The sequence below is a fragment of the Plectropomus leopardus genome, chromosome 2 (assembly GCF_026936395.1).
Source record: "Plectropomus leopardus strain MGB_pleo_1.0 chromosome 2, ASM2693639v1, whole genome shotgun sequence".
NCBI classification, from domain to species: domain Eukaryota; kingdom Metazoa; phylum Chordata; class Actinopteri; order Perciformes; family Serranidae; genus Plectropomus; species Plectropomus leopardus.
This window is the reverse complement of record NC_142177.1, coordinates 9451798-9464195: the sequence shown is the minus strand read 5'-3', so window position 1 is coordinate 9464195 and position 12398 is coordinate 9451798. Positions and strand designations below refer to the sequence as shown.

At 38.7% G+C, this 12398-nt stretch overlaps 1 protein-coding gene across 5 annotated transcripts in view; it reads right to left on the bottom strand.

Moving 5' to 3' along the window:
- The window catches only part of scn8ab (sodium channel, voltage gated, type VIII, alpha subunit b), a 68770-nt gene that overhangs the window by 40503 nt on the left and 15869 nt on the right, over positions 1–12398 (bottom strand). For 3 of the 5 annotated variants that reach the window (XM_088084156.1, XM_088084149.1, XM_088084157.1), the window contains exons 3-8: positions 7737–7854; positions 7387–7477; positions 6693–6821; positions 4708–4799; positions 1120–1341; positions 865–928 (exon numbers count right to left, since the gene is read on the bottom strand). In XM_088084156.1, coding sequence (XP_087940282.1) covers positions 865–928; positions 1120–1341; positions 4708–4799; positions 6693–6821; positions 7387–7477; positions 7737–7854 — 716 coding nt within the window. Of the gene's footprint in view, positions 1–864; positions 929–1119; positions 1342–4707; positions 4800–5103; positions 5196–6692; positions 6822–7386; positions 7478–7736; positions 7855–12398 lie in introns of all 5 variants that reach the window. The other 2 variants (XM_088084154.1, XM_088084159.1) reach the window with 1 other exon arrangement.

Here is a 12398-nt window from a genome sequence, read left to right as displayed (position 1 = left end):
CCAGGGACTTATATTTTTGTGGTGCAGTTTTGTTGTAGGCAATACTTTAAAAATTTGGAACAGTTGTACATTAAAGCTCCGAAAATATATGTGGATGCCCCAATTTGGCAAAATCACTAATTTGTACCAGGTCTTAACGACGCAGCTTTTCTCACCTGGATTCAAAAAGGGATTTGCAGAATTAGTGATCTGTATATAAATGACAACATTGCACCATTTGCACAATTAAAAACTTTGCACAATTGACTTACATCCAGTTTTTTTTAGATATCTTCAAATCTGTGACTACATTCAAAAACATTTTTCCAACTTTGAAACTATGATACACATACTTTTTGGTCATGTAGTAAACTCATCATTCTGGAAAGGTATTTTTCATTGTTTTTCTGTTTCTGTTTCTGTAGCCATCCTCGGAGCTACAAACCCCTTAATTGCTGCTAACAAATATGAGGAAAAAAGCTGTTTTATTCAGTAAAATTAAAATTATTCTGAGGGTGTGGAAGATGGACTTTGTACCGACTTACAATCTATGGTTGGGCGAAATGGCAAACACTACATCTGGAAAGACTAAGACTGTATAATGAGGACAGGAGGAGTCTGTTTGACATGATTTGGGACCCTTTACTGAAGTATTTTTATGGTAAAAATAAATGTGTGTTTGCATTTATTGCCAGCCTCAATTGGCCATTCAAAGAACTCCAAAGGCTCCGTTTTCAGGCCCAGAGGTTGCCGCTTGGACCTGGAGATCTATCAGGTCAAAATCAGATGCTTGAGGGCGGTATGGTTACATCACTGTTGATGTGTCCAAGTTCGGTGGAGAGTAAATATGACAGCATGCATTTAGAGAGTGACGCTCTAACTTACCCTGAGTCAGAGCTGTTTCCACATAGTAGAGCATCAAGCTGACCAGGGAGGATGTAGAAATTAGCTATAAAGAAAACAGAAAATAGTGACTTGGGTTAGCTGTTCTCTTTAATTTTTTATATCAGCAAGATAAAAAAATAAATCCCCAAAACAGCACCAAAAGAAAAGATTTACCAAGAGGCACACACTTCCTGTTGACTCCCAATTATGTAATCAAGTGCATGTAGTTAAATCAGGGTCGAGGCAATCACTCACTGTCATTCATGATGTATTCGCCCCAGTCAAAGCCCCTGCTGCCATTTGCCAGGTACTGCTCAGTCATGTTGATGGGCCAGATTACACACTTCTGCCGCAGGTTCCCCATAAAGAGCTGCAGTCCAATCAGAGCAAACACGCTGAGACAGAAGACGGTCAGGATCATCACATCCGACAGCTTCTTCACAGACTGGATCAGAGCACCCACAATGGTCTTCAGGCCTGCCGATTAATATACAATAAACACACACGCGCACACACACACAAATGTGCACACATGCACATACATGAAAAACAGACAAACTCAGAAACACACGCAAGCCAGCGTACAAATGCAAATGCACACACGCACACACACAAACACACAGATAGACACAAATAAAAAGAATTGCAACTTTTGGCACTGCAAGAGTGCACAAGCTGAGTTTGTATTTTTTTTTAGCTGCAATTCAGAGCTGACTCAAGTCAAGCATGGAAAAACTTAGGTTAGGTAATGTATATCTAATCCTGTGTTTAACCCTGTGCTGGGCAACCTCTTACATAAATCTAAACTTGGCAGGCATCAGAATTATTTCTCAGGCACCTACACCCACGCTGCCAAGCCTCAACAGCAGAAATTGACTCGGTGTGTCATGTGCATCCTCTAGAGTATAAAACCTGTGTGTAGACAGTGCTTCTTGTTCTTTTTCCTGTCATTCCTGCCTGGATCGAAATTTGTAGTTCAGGCTGTTGTCTTTTAAATTAATTATTTAGATAGTTGCTAGCTACGTGGGTATTAAATTACTTGACCAATGACTTAAAGGAACAGTTCACCCCAAAATCAAAACTACTTGTTTTTCCTGTTACCCACAGTGCTATTTAACATTCTAGATTGTTTTGAAGCGAGTTGCAGAGTGTTGGAGATATCGGCTGGAGAGATGTCTGCCTTCTCTCCAATATAATGGAATTAGATGGCATTCGGCTTGTGGTTTTCAAAGTACCACAATGTACATTTGAAAAAAAAAACATGTCTCTTTCTATTAATCCTGACCCGGTTACTCAAGATAATCCACAGACCTTGTTGAGACCAGTTTCATGTAGGAACTATTTTCTTTCTACCAAACTACACCCAACGACAGTATAACCGTATGGAAGGTAGCAAGCATCTACTCATGGATTAGAGGCTTGTACTTGTGACAATGCGAGATGTAAACATTAATGACGTTCTCCTCAGCTAAGCTGTAATGTTAGAAAATATGTAATTTTATTTCAGGGTATACTGTCCTGTTAAAGGCCCTAATAACCTTTTTCCTTCAATCAGCTTATCATTATAAATGTTCAGGTTGTACATAAATGCATAGTTTTCTGCCAACATTGCAACCGTTTTGGTTATCCCACTCCAGAAATGTCAATATTTTTGTTTTTGTCTCAACTATTCTAACTGGTTTAAAGGGGGCTGAGTTGGAAAACATAATGTTACATTAATCCCTCCACCAATCAGGATTTAGCAACATCTGGCTCTCAGTCTGATGACAGTTGCTGGATAGTTTGCTCATGTTTAATTCAATTGTCACTTATTAAGTCATAACTATTTTTAGTTGAAAATTCGGTAGGCTTTGAAGCCAAGCTTTCAGAGACTTTATGCCTGTAGCTGAATGCCCCAACTACAAATATGTGAGCATTTTATTTTAGAAAAAACTCACTCCGTAAGTCTTCTACAAAAGGTAGCATATGTCTGGATGAAATAATGTGCATAGAATGTGCATTAAGTCACTTCAAAATGTATCCAAACTCTAACTGGCAGCTTGTTATCACCTGAGCAGATGTGAATATTATGATAATACTTTTGCAGTGTCCCTCGAATTCAAACATTAGGTGGGTCGATGTCTTTACTGCAGATTTCTATCTTTATCAAAAACATGATAATACTAGAAACATTCAATCAAATCAAATACGTGACAATCTTGTATGTAATAACAGCAAACTGATGATGGGGCATTTAAGTGGAACCACAGACATAAAGGTCACATTCCATTTTTTATAAAACACTGAACACCACAACAAACACTGCAGCTGTATGTGATGTTACCATCAGAGGGACACATTTTCATTTTCACCCTTTTACAGTAACTATCCCATGTAAGTAAACAGTTCCCATTGAGAAAGAACAGACAGCACTACAACAGGATTTAGGGTCCATGTGGAGAGGAGAAATTGTATCATCCCTTCCCTCCTTGTGTCCATCTATGGGAACATCCCTGACTAGCTGCAGTTAATTCATATGTAGCATCCAACAAATCAACTGAACGCAGCAGCACCACAAACAGCAAACAGCGCTCAGTCAAAGAAGCAGGAGGTGGAGAGGGGAAAGAAAGGACAGGCGAGGAAGAGACGGTAGCTGAAGGGGAGGGAGGGGGCGATGAGAGGTGGCATGCAGGTCATTTAAACGCCAAGGCTGAAGGAATTGATTCGGTGTCAGCATCACCTTGTCTGTAAACCGTGATGGTGACCTTGCCTTAACCGAAGAACCGTTCCCATCCCAGGCACCCTTTTCTCCCACTCTTGCAGCGCTGGGCGAGCCCTCGGGCCGCAGTAGCCCAGAGCAGAGCCGAGTGAGCACTATGTGCTGAAGGCTGAGCTTACTGTACATGGAACAGTGTGTTGTGTGTGTGCATGTATGGTATATGGGCACGTGTTTATGTGCTGAAATACTTATGTATTATATGTGTCATTGTCATATTATAATTCAAGCATTTTAAGTGATGTATGTTAATGTATAGACAAGCATTACTGTGTGTTCTCTAAGGAGAAAAGGTCATATTGGATCCAACACATATGCAGAAAATTTGCTTATTGATGGTATTTATTTACTGTTAATATTCCCCTTTAACTCCCAGGATGGACAAAGATCTTCAAAAAGAAAAAAAAGACAAAAAAATCTGAAGCCTGAGTCAAATAACTCTTACAACTAAAAGAGAACAAAACCCAAAAGAAAAGCTCTTTTAAAGCCAAACTCGTAAAAGCATGTGTCTCAAAGCTTCATGCAGCATTAATGTGTTATCAAATTAGGCTTGGCAGTCTTAGGGAATCAAAGTCTTTAGAAACAAGAAGGCAGTGTAATAGATTGCGAATCAATGTATGTAATATAATTAATGTAATATCAAATTTGGATCAATGTATGAAATAAAACTGAACACATACCAGATGTGCAAAGAGGTCACAGATTTAAACTACATTATGTTGTTTTCTTCCCTCAAAATAGCATCCTAAAAGTCCTTGGAAAAAGCATCTTCATTATTTTCCTATATTTTCACATTGTTTTGGACATTAATTTCTTTTTTCATTTGAGGTAAAAAATGTACATGATTTGCTGCATAAGCCCAGCTGTCCATAGGGGACACATGAGCCCACAAGACTGCCAATAGACTGCTAAGCCTATCAAAAATGTATTGCTACCATTTTTGATTGTCATAAAACAAACTTAAAACAAAGAAAAAAGAAGAAACTCTAAAACATCCTCTTTTTAAAAAGAAAAAAAAACATAAAAGTTATAGAAATAAAGACAGATAATAGATAAACTCAGCCTTAGTGTTTAAATGGGAGTCTCACCTGGAATGACAGAAATTGTTTTCAAAGCTCGGAGAACCCTGAACGTTCTCAGCGCCGACACATTCCCAAGGTCCACAAACTCTGTTATATATCTGTAACAAGGTAGGATGACACACAGAACAGAACCCCATGACACACAACAACAAACACGATAACTACAACACACACACACACACACACACACACACACACGCATGTACGCGCAAGAGCACGACACCAGCACCACCATCGAGGACCAGGAAGGGACACCACGGTGAGAGAGAGAGCGCCTGTCCGACCAGTGGGAAGAGAGCGCAGGAGGAAGAGGAAGAGGAAGAGGGGACTGAAACAAAACCACACCTAACATCAACCCCGGGACTCGCCCACCCGCAAACACAAACACCTGGACTGTCTTACCTGGGATAACTGATATTGTTTTCAAAGCCCTCAGAACCCTGAACGTACGCAGAGCTGACACATTGCCTAGGTTTACAAACTCTGTTATATACCTGCAAGGTGGATCAGATACAATTATTCAGCAGCCATCCCAAACAGAGGAAAGAAAGATTAGACTGTTATTGACACAATATTTTAATGGGCATTATCAGCGTGGCAATATGGACTGATGTAGATGAAGGTGCTGTGGGCAGTTTTCTTTAGAACCTGTTTTAGCTAAATTCTACTTTCATCTGAACCACAAATCATTAAAAAAAGAAAACACTTAAAAGTGCCATGGAACATTTTTCGGCCACTCCAAAATCTCTCAAGTCTTAAAGGAATACTTCACCCTCAAATTGATCGTTTGTATATCAAGTGCTCACCCTGTGTTATGTGTGATTTGTTAAAAAAAAGATTCCTGCATTTATCCAAAATGAATGGAGAATCCAAAAACTGAGAACATTCAAAATGAATTGAAGTCTTGATAAACTCTCAAACAACCGCCTGTGCCAGTGCGTGCATTTGAGCTTTGCTTGTGCTTTCTACTGATATGCCCAGGCCTACAACTCATGCTTGTGTGAGACTGTTTATGCAGAACTCCTTTAAACAGTAAGGTTAGTGTAAATACATTGTTTGATATAGTATTGCTGTTGTTAAAAGCAGCCTTCTTTTACTTGTTTTTGGATTTTCTGCTCACTGTGGAGGCATGTGGAAAAAAAAAGTTTTCTTTGTAAATTCTAAATAACACAGGGTGAGTAAATGATACAAAAAATGATTATTTTGTGGATACAGTATTACTTTAATAACCAGTTAGGAGAGCCAACATGCAGAACTCAGTCTAGTCTTTACAAGCCTGCAAACAGCAGCAGGGAAACAAATCCATGGCCACAGTGAAGGTGATATGAACCAAACATACTGGCCCTGAATTATATTTACATACAGATTATAATGTGTTTTTTGAGACCCAAACTTAGTAACTACTAAACAGATATCACAAAGTTTTTCCAAGTGTATAAAGTATGAAATTTAAAAAAGACTGCCTAAAATATTTTTGCCCTATACTAGTAGAGTAAAGTTTGGACAGAAAATTGCCATAACACAGTTTGTTCAAGGTAATGGCTACATTTGCTGACTTTTATTTTTTTTCAGGTTTTTGGGGCTTTTTGTTCATATGGATTTCTTACTTCTATTTTCAAGTTCGGCAAAGGCCCATCAATAAATATATAAAATAACCACTATATTGTTCATTTTTAGAAACCACTCCAGCTGACTGCAAAAACTGCTGTTTGTTGTTAAAAGTTTTAAAGCCTGACAGATGTGTGTTATGATACCCAAACAATGATGACATCTTTAAGTTAATTCTCAAATTCTAATTCTAAAATGTTTACATTTTTGCACCAAAATTTAAATATTTGTTTGGGATGTCTTATAAGCCATACCAGTGAGCCAGCGTGCATATTGTTATTCTGCTGGAATCCCCTTTGTGGTGTTTTGTTACACTTGATAGTAGTTGCTATATGTAGCTTTTACTTTTTTTCTTTTTAATAATTGTGAGTTTTAATACTTACGCCATTGAGATGACCATGAAATCCAGCCAGTTCCATGGGTCTCGGAGAAAGGTGAACCCATCTATAGCGAAGCCTCGGGCAACAATTTTTGTGAGCGACTCAAACGTATAGATACCTGTGAAGGTATACCTTAAAAACAAAGAGAGAAGAGAGTAAAACAATGGCAGGTCCATGAAACTAGGATATGATTGCTTTGGGAAAATATTAGGGCTGGGTATTTTTTTTTAAAATGTGATTACCAGTATATAACTTGATAAAAATGTTTTCTTTGATACCTTGTTTTTACAACTTCATTCAATACCCATCATGTGAATAGAAGCATTCAGATGTTTAAAATGCCACCAAACTTTAATGTTTTGGTGGCATCTCTGTCAAATACAACTTCATCACACCACCCGTAATGGGCCAATCACAGGTTGCATTATATTTGCAGTGATTGGCTGTAAGCAAAACCAGAAATATACAAAGAGTCTTTTTTTTGTCTAGATCTGTGTACAACAAGGATCAAATACAGGTATCATTTTACTGGAGAAGCTTCAATTACTTTGCTTGATACCTTAAAGGCATCGACCAAAAAGAAAGGTACAAAAAAGGTACTATATCATTATTTGTATCACTTTTAAGGGTACTGTTTCGATACCTAAATGTATAAATTACTGATACCCAGCCCTAAGAACTATGGACTTGTACTTACTCTACTTGTTTGGACCACTCTGGGGGGTCACTAAATGTCATGAATATACAGTTGGTCAAAATCGTACACATGATGATCATGCTGAATAACGTGGGAAGATACGAGTTAAGGAAAGTTCTAGCCATAACACCCCATACATTATAATTCAAGGACTGAAATCCAACTTAAGTATTGATGTAAAGCTCAAGGAACACTGATTTAAAGTTGGCAGTGAATCAGTTTTCCTGACTTTCTACTGACGACTTGTGACATCAGCAGAAAAACCCAACATGTTTCAAAACTAGACTAAAACTAAAACGTGCATTCATTCACCGTAAAGCACAAAAAAAGGAATCACTTGAAAGGATATGAATGTATCAAAATCTTAATAGCTATTCGCCTAAATAAATTAAAAGGGCTTAAGATGTACAAGGAGGGCGTGGCACTGAAGCGGAAGATTGTTTTCCCTTTGTTGATGACTATAAATGTCTGTGGAGAGAGAGAGAGAGACAAAGAAAGAGACAACAAAAGAGTTAGAACATTTCCAGAACAAATGATATGACACATACTGTTCAGCACATGGTCTACAAGACTTTTTTTGCGCTATCTTACTTTAAAAAAAGAAAAAGGAAAAAAATGACTATAGCTTGACTGAGTAGCTGATGTGAGTCCTGAGCTCACCTCTGAGTCATGGGGCAGCACTGCATTGGCTTCCACTCTGACTACAGGGCTGATCTGAGCACAGCATTTTGAAGAGTGCTCACAGTGTTGTTACTTTACTCATTTTGAAATCTTTACCCTGTGAACAATGTAATGTCCTAAAGCACACGGGATAAACACAGTATAGTGAAAAGACAAAGGTATAGAAAAGGGCACGTAGTCAGTAGGACAAGGACACCAGGCTGTGTTTTACTCTGCTGACATCACGCCCTCTGTGGCCAGTCACCCGAGAGCCAGCGTTACAGTTAACACCTCTGCCCAGGTTACATCAGACCGAGCCTCTGTCCTGGCGAGCTTTTCACTACGACAGTCAGCAGACAGGTGCATGAGAGGCTCTCCCCTCTTTGTGGCCAAACGACTCTCTTCGCCCCAAGTTTAAAGCTCTTACTGGAAGAGAACCGCAAATGCTGTCATCGATCAGGGGCAGATCTGCTGACTCTGAGGCTCTCAACAACCACTCCCCACCCATAAACAGCACTGGGCCAAGTGGGGCTGTGCACTGGGGTGAGGCAGCAATGTGTGTGTTTCAGCAGCATGTGTTTGTTTGTGTGTGTACCTGTGTGTGGTTTGTGGATGTTTGTGCCCAGTTTTGGATAATGTGGGGTCTGACTGAAAGGTATGAGCATTATTTACAAACAAATGGACTACTGGGAGACTTTACAAATGTGTGGTTTGGATGAGAATCTGTGAGTTATGAATGCGTACACGGCAAGGTTTTTTTCCTTCTTCACCACATCCCCTCATGTGTATTTATGACACCACTGACAGTGCTGCCTGTCAGTATTTACAGAAAACACAGCATGTTGTGTGTGTGTAACCAGCGTTGAAGAACAATGAAGACATAAACATTGATCGATCCAAAGTCGCACCTCCACCCCGATGTTACTGTTGCTAGGTCGGACAAGCTTTACAAAAAGAAACATGGCAACGGTGGTTCCATTTAGCGGGATGCCACTTCAAGAAGCCTACAGCAAAGACTACAACATGCAATGGAGGGATTAGTTCATGGCGTTGGCTTTTATGAACAAGGCATAACCGCACAAACTAAAGCTTATGGTCTTGACAAAAAAGGGAAAAGACACACATGCTTTGCATACCGAGACGATCAGTGCGTCTCCTTTTCCCCTTCTGGGGATCTGTAAAGTATCTTTTACTTATCTTATTACTGACTAAAGACTATTTGGTGACCTAGTCTCTCTTTACTGTACAAAGTGACTTCAAAGCAGCATGTAGCTTTACAGAGATAATATGCGTAAAAGGACTGTTAGCCCTGATCTTTGCTGGCTAACTATAATTCAAGACATCTTGAAAATATGTCAGCAACCAACCTGTCTGTCCTTTTCCATTTAGGGTTACCACAGAAATAAGGAGAAAGAAAAGCTGACTGACATACGTGATCTGATATTAACTGCTCTTGATGTACTTAGCTACTTAGTTAACATCTTAAGATGTGTCTTTAATGTGAAGACTGTGACAGTCCCCCCGCCACATCTTTTAACCATCTTCAAACTTTGCTTTCCTTTTCAACATAGGCGAGCCAGCCATACAACATGTCAAAGTATTCTCAAAGTCAACTCCTGGCCTGTTGTTGCTTCAGGACCAATGATGTGGGGAAAGATCACTTGTACTGCTGTTTGCAGCAGTGCAGAAAACTACTTGAAAAAGCAGCAAATTAAGATTGTTTTTGCCATTAAATCAACAATTTAACATGTCAAAGAGCTGCTGGAGGACTGGATATACAACTGACAAAACACATTTAAGTATCCAGTTTTATATCATACCGGCTGAGGAATGTCTGCAATATACACTTCATCACAGGTGACAAGAATGCACAAATCTCTTCCTAATAAGCTGTATAATAATGGTATGATAAAGATACTCTGAGTCTGTGTGTCTTGGAGTTTGGTGGATGACAGATCCAGGTTTGGCCAGTTTAAAGTACTTTACTTGTATTTGTATGAATTAATCATTTTAAAAGTAGTAGTATGATGTAAGACAACCTAGGGCATGATTGAGGGCTACTTTTCCCCCTTATCTCGATTTAGATCACCATAAAGGGCTTTAATATTGTTAAAACAATATCAAAATGTAACTCAAGGTTGTGAAATTAACCAGAAAGGATGAAAAAAAAACGAAACTTACTAATTGTGTAAATGCAGTCTACAGCTTCTGTAAACTGGACAAAAATATCAAAACTAAATTTCAATTTACAAATAAAGTTTTAAAAATAGTGTGCACAAGATTACATGTATTCAACCTCAGCTCTTTATTACTTGCACTTACATTCAGGTAATATTCACTGCACTCACAGTGATGACGATAACAATATGTGACAATTCCTATACGTGTATATTAGAGGCATTTGGTCATTAGTATGTATATGGTACCAGCAACTAGCAAACACACACATCATGAGTTCATGGATCACACCATGGGAAACACTGGGAAGAAACAGGGAGGCGACCAGAAGTGTCCTGAGACAAGTGGTGTCCTGAAATCTAATTAAATTAAAAATAGCGTCCACAGTCTGGGGAAAGACAAAATGTGTTCTCTGCATCAGAAGACTCCTCTCTCCCTCCCTTCCCCTCTCCTGTTCCTTTTTTGCCTATAGTGCATCTGCACTCCTTCAAATATCCTCTCACATGGAGAAAAGAATCAAACACGAACACACAAGACCTACAGTCATGTTCAAAGGGTAAATCTTTCTCTTAGAGGTCAACTCAAGTGTGTTGCTGACTAAGCAAACACAGTGTGTGGATGGGAGGAGAGGTTACAGAATGAGCAATGTCTCATTAACAGTTTACCGATGCCCAGCATGCAGAGCTATGTGCCATATGTTCATGAATGTAAAACATAATAAATTCCATGGATTTGGAGAGGGTTTTGGAAACTTGATGAGAAAATTTGAAGAGACAAACATCTTATTGTTATTGTTAAGTCTGAGCTTTGTGTAGGTCATCCTCAAAACGGCATAAGGATATTCAGAAATTCTTTTATTTGGTGCATTTTTGGCTTTATTAAATAGGACAGAAGATTGATAGCATGAAAGGGGGAGAGAGAGGGGATGACATGTAGCAAAGGGCCGCGAGCTGGAATCAAACCCGCGACTGCTGCGGCAAGGACACTGTCTTCATATATGGAGCGCCTGCTTTATCCACTGAGCCATCGGACGTCCTGATATTCAGAAATTCTTACAGAAATTCACAATCCAACTATAAAGAGATTTCAGTTACTCAGTGAACAGTGTCGATTTGGAGACAGAAAAATCTGCTGTTGATGCAAACTTCCCAACCTGGCACGATTACAATAAAGGATGCAAATGTCAGGCAATTTCCTTAATTGACTGTGCCACATTGATCGATATCTGATCAATCACTAAAGGTTATAAAATCTATGATTTTCTATGAAAGCTTCCATTGTGATGGGATATGTTTACAGCACAATTTAAACACAATGAACATAAGTTAATTATTTAAATCATAAATGGACTAAAATGTAATGATGCCAAAAATATATATGACTAAACAGAATAACTCTGTATAATATAAAAGGCCTTACTGGAGGAAATAAAGAGGATAAGACTACATGCAGGGCACAAAGCAAAGACTAAACCATTCTTATGTCGATAAAAAGAGTCGTAGCCTACTGATGCCTACACCCTGTGGTTGAGTGGAGGGTATATACTCAAGTTTACCGGGTATGTCCACCTCTTTTTCTGTCCGTTTACTCAAGTATCAGTCAAATAACTATTGGAATATATATACCCAACTACCTATAATATACTCAACTTATCATCTACTATTACACCACTGCCTACACCGAGCAGAAAAATAAAATCTCCTGCCAACATACTCTAATGTCTCACTTTTTAAAAATTTAAATCAGTTTAATGAAATTTAATGAAAATGTTCTGGTACAGGATGTAGAAATCCTCCGTACCAGACTCTACAACTACAATAAACAAACTATACAACAAATCAATTCTACAATATATAATAATTTAGGAATATGGGCAAAACTATGTGGTCATAGATTATTCATGTGAGCAGTCTGTTACTGGTGTTGTCTTTGAGGTATAGCTCTGCACAGGAGGAACAGTAGAATAGGAGGTGGCTACAGTCAACTGGACAAATGAAAATATATAGGTAACAGATGTAGCACCACTGTGCTTGATATATTCTTGATTGTTTCAGCAGTCATTCATTGACTGATTAATCACTCATCTCCTCAGTTTAATTAATTTCCACAAACTCTGTAAAGTAGGTTGACAGAAAGTGAATTGGAGACGCTGAATTTGTCATCATTGGATTGAA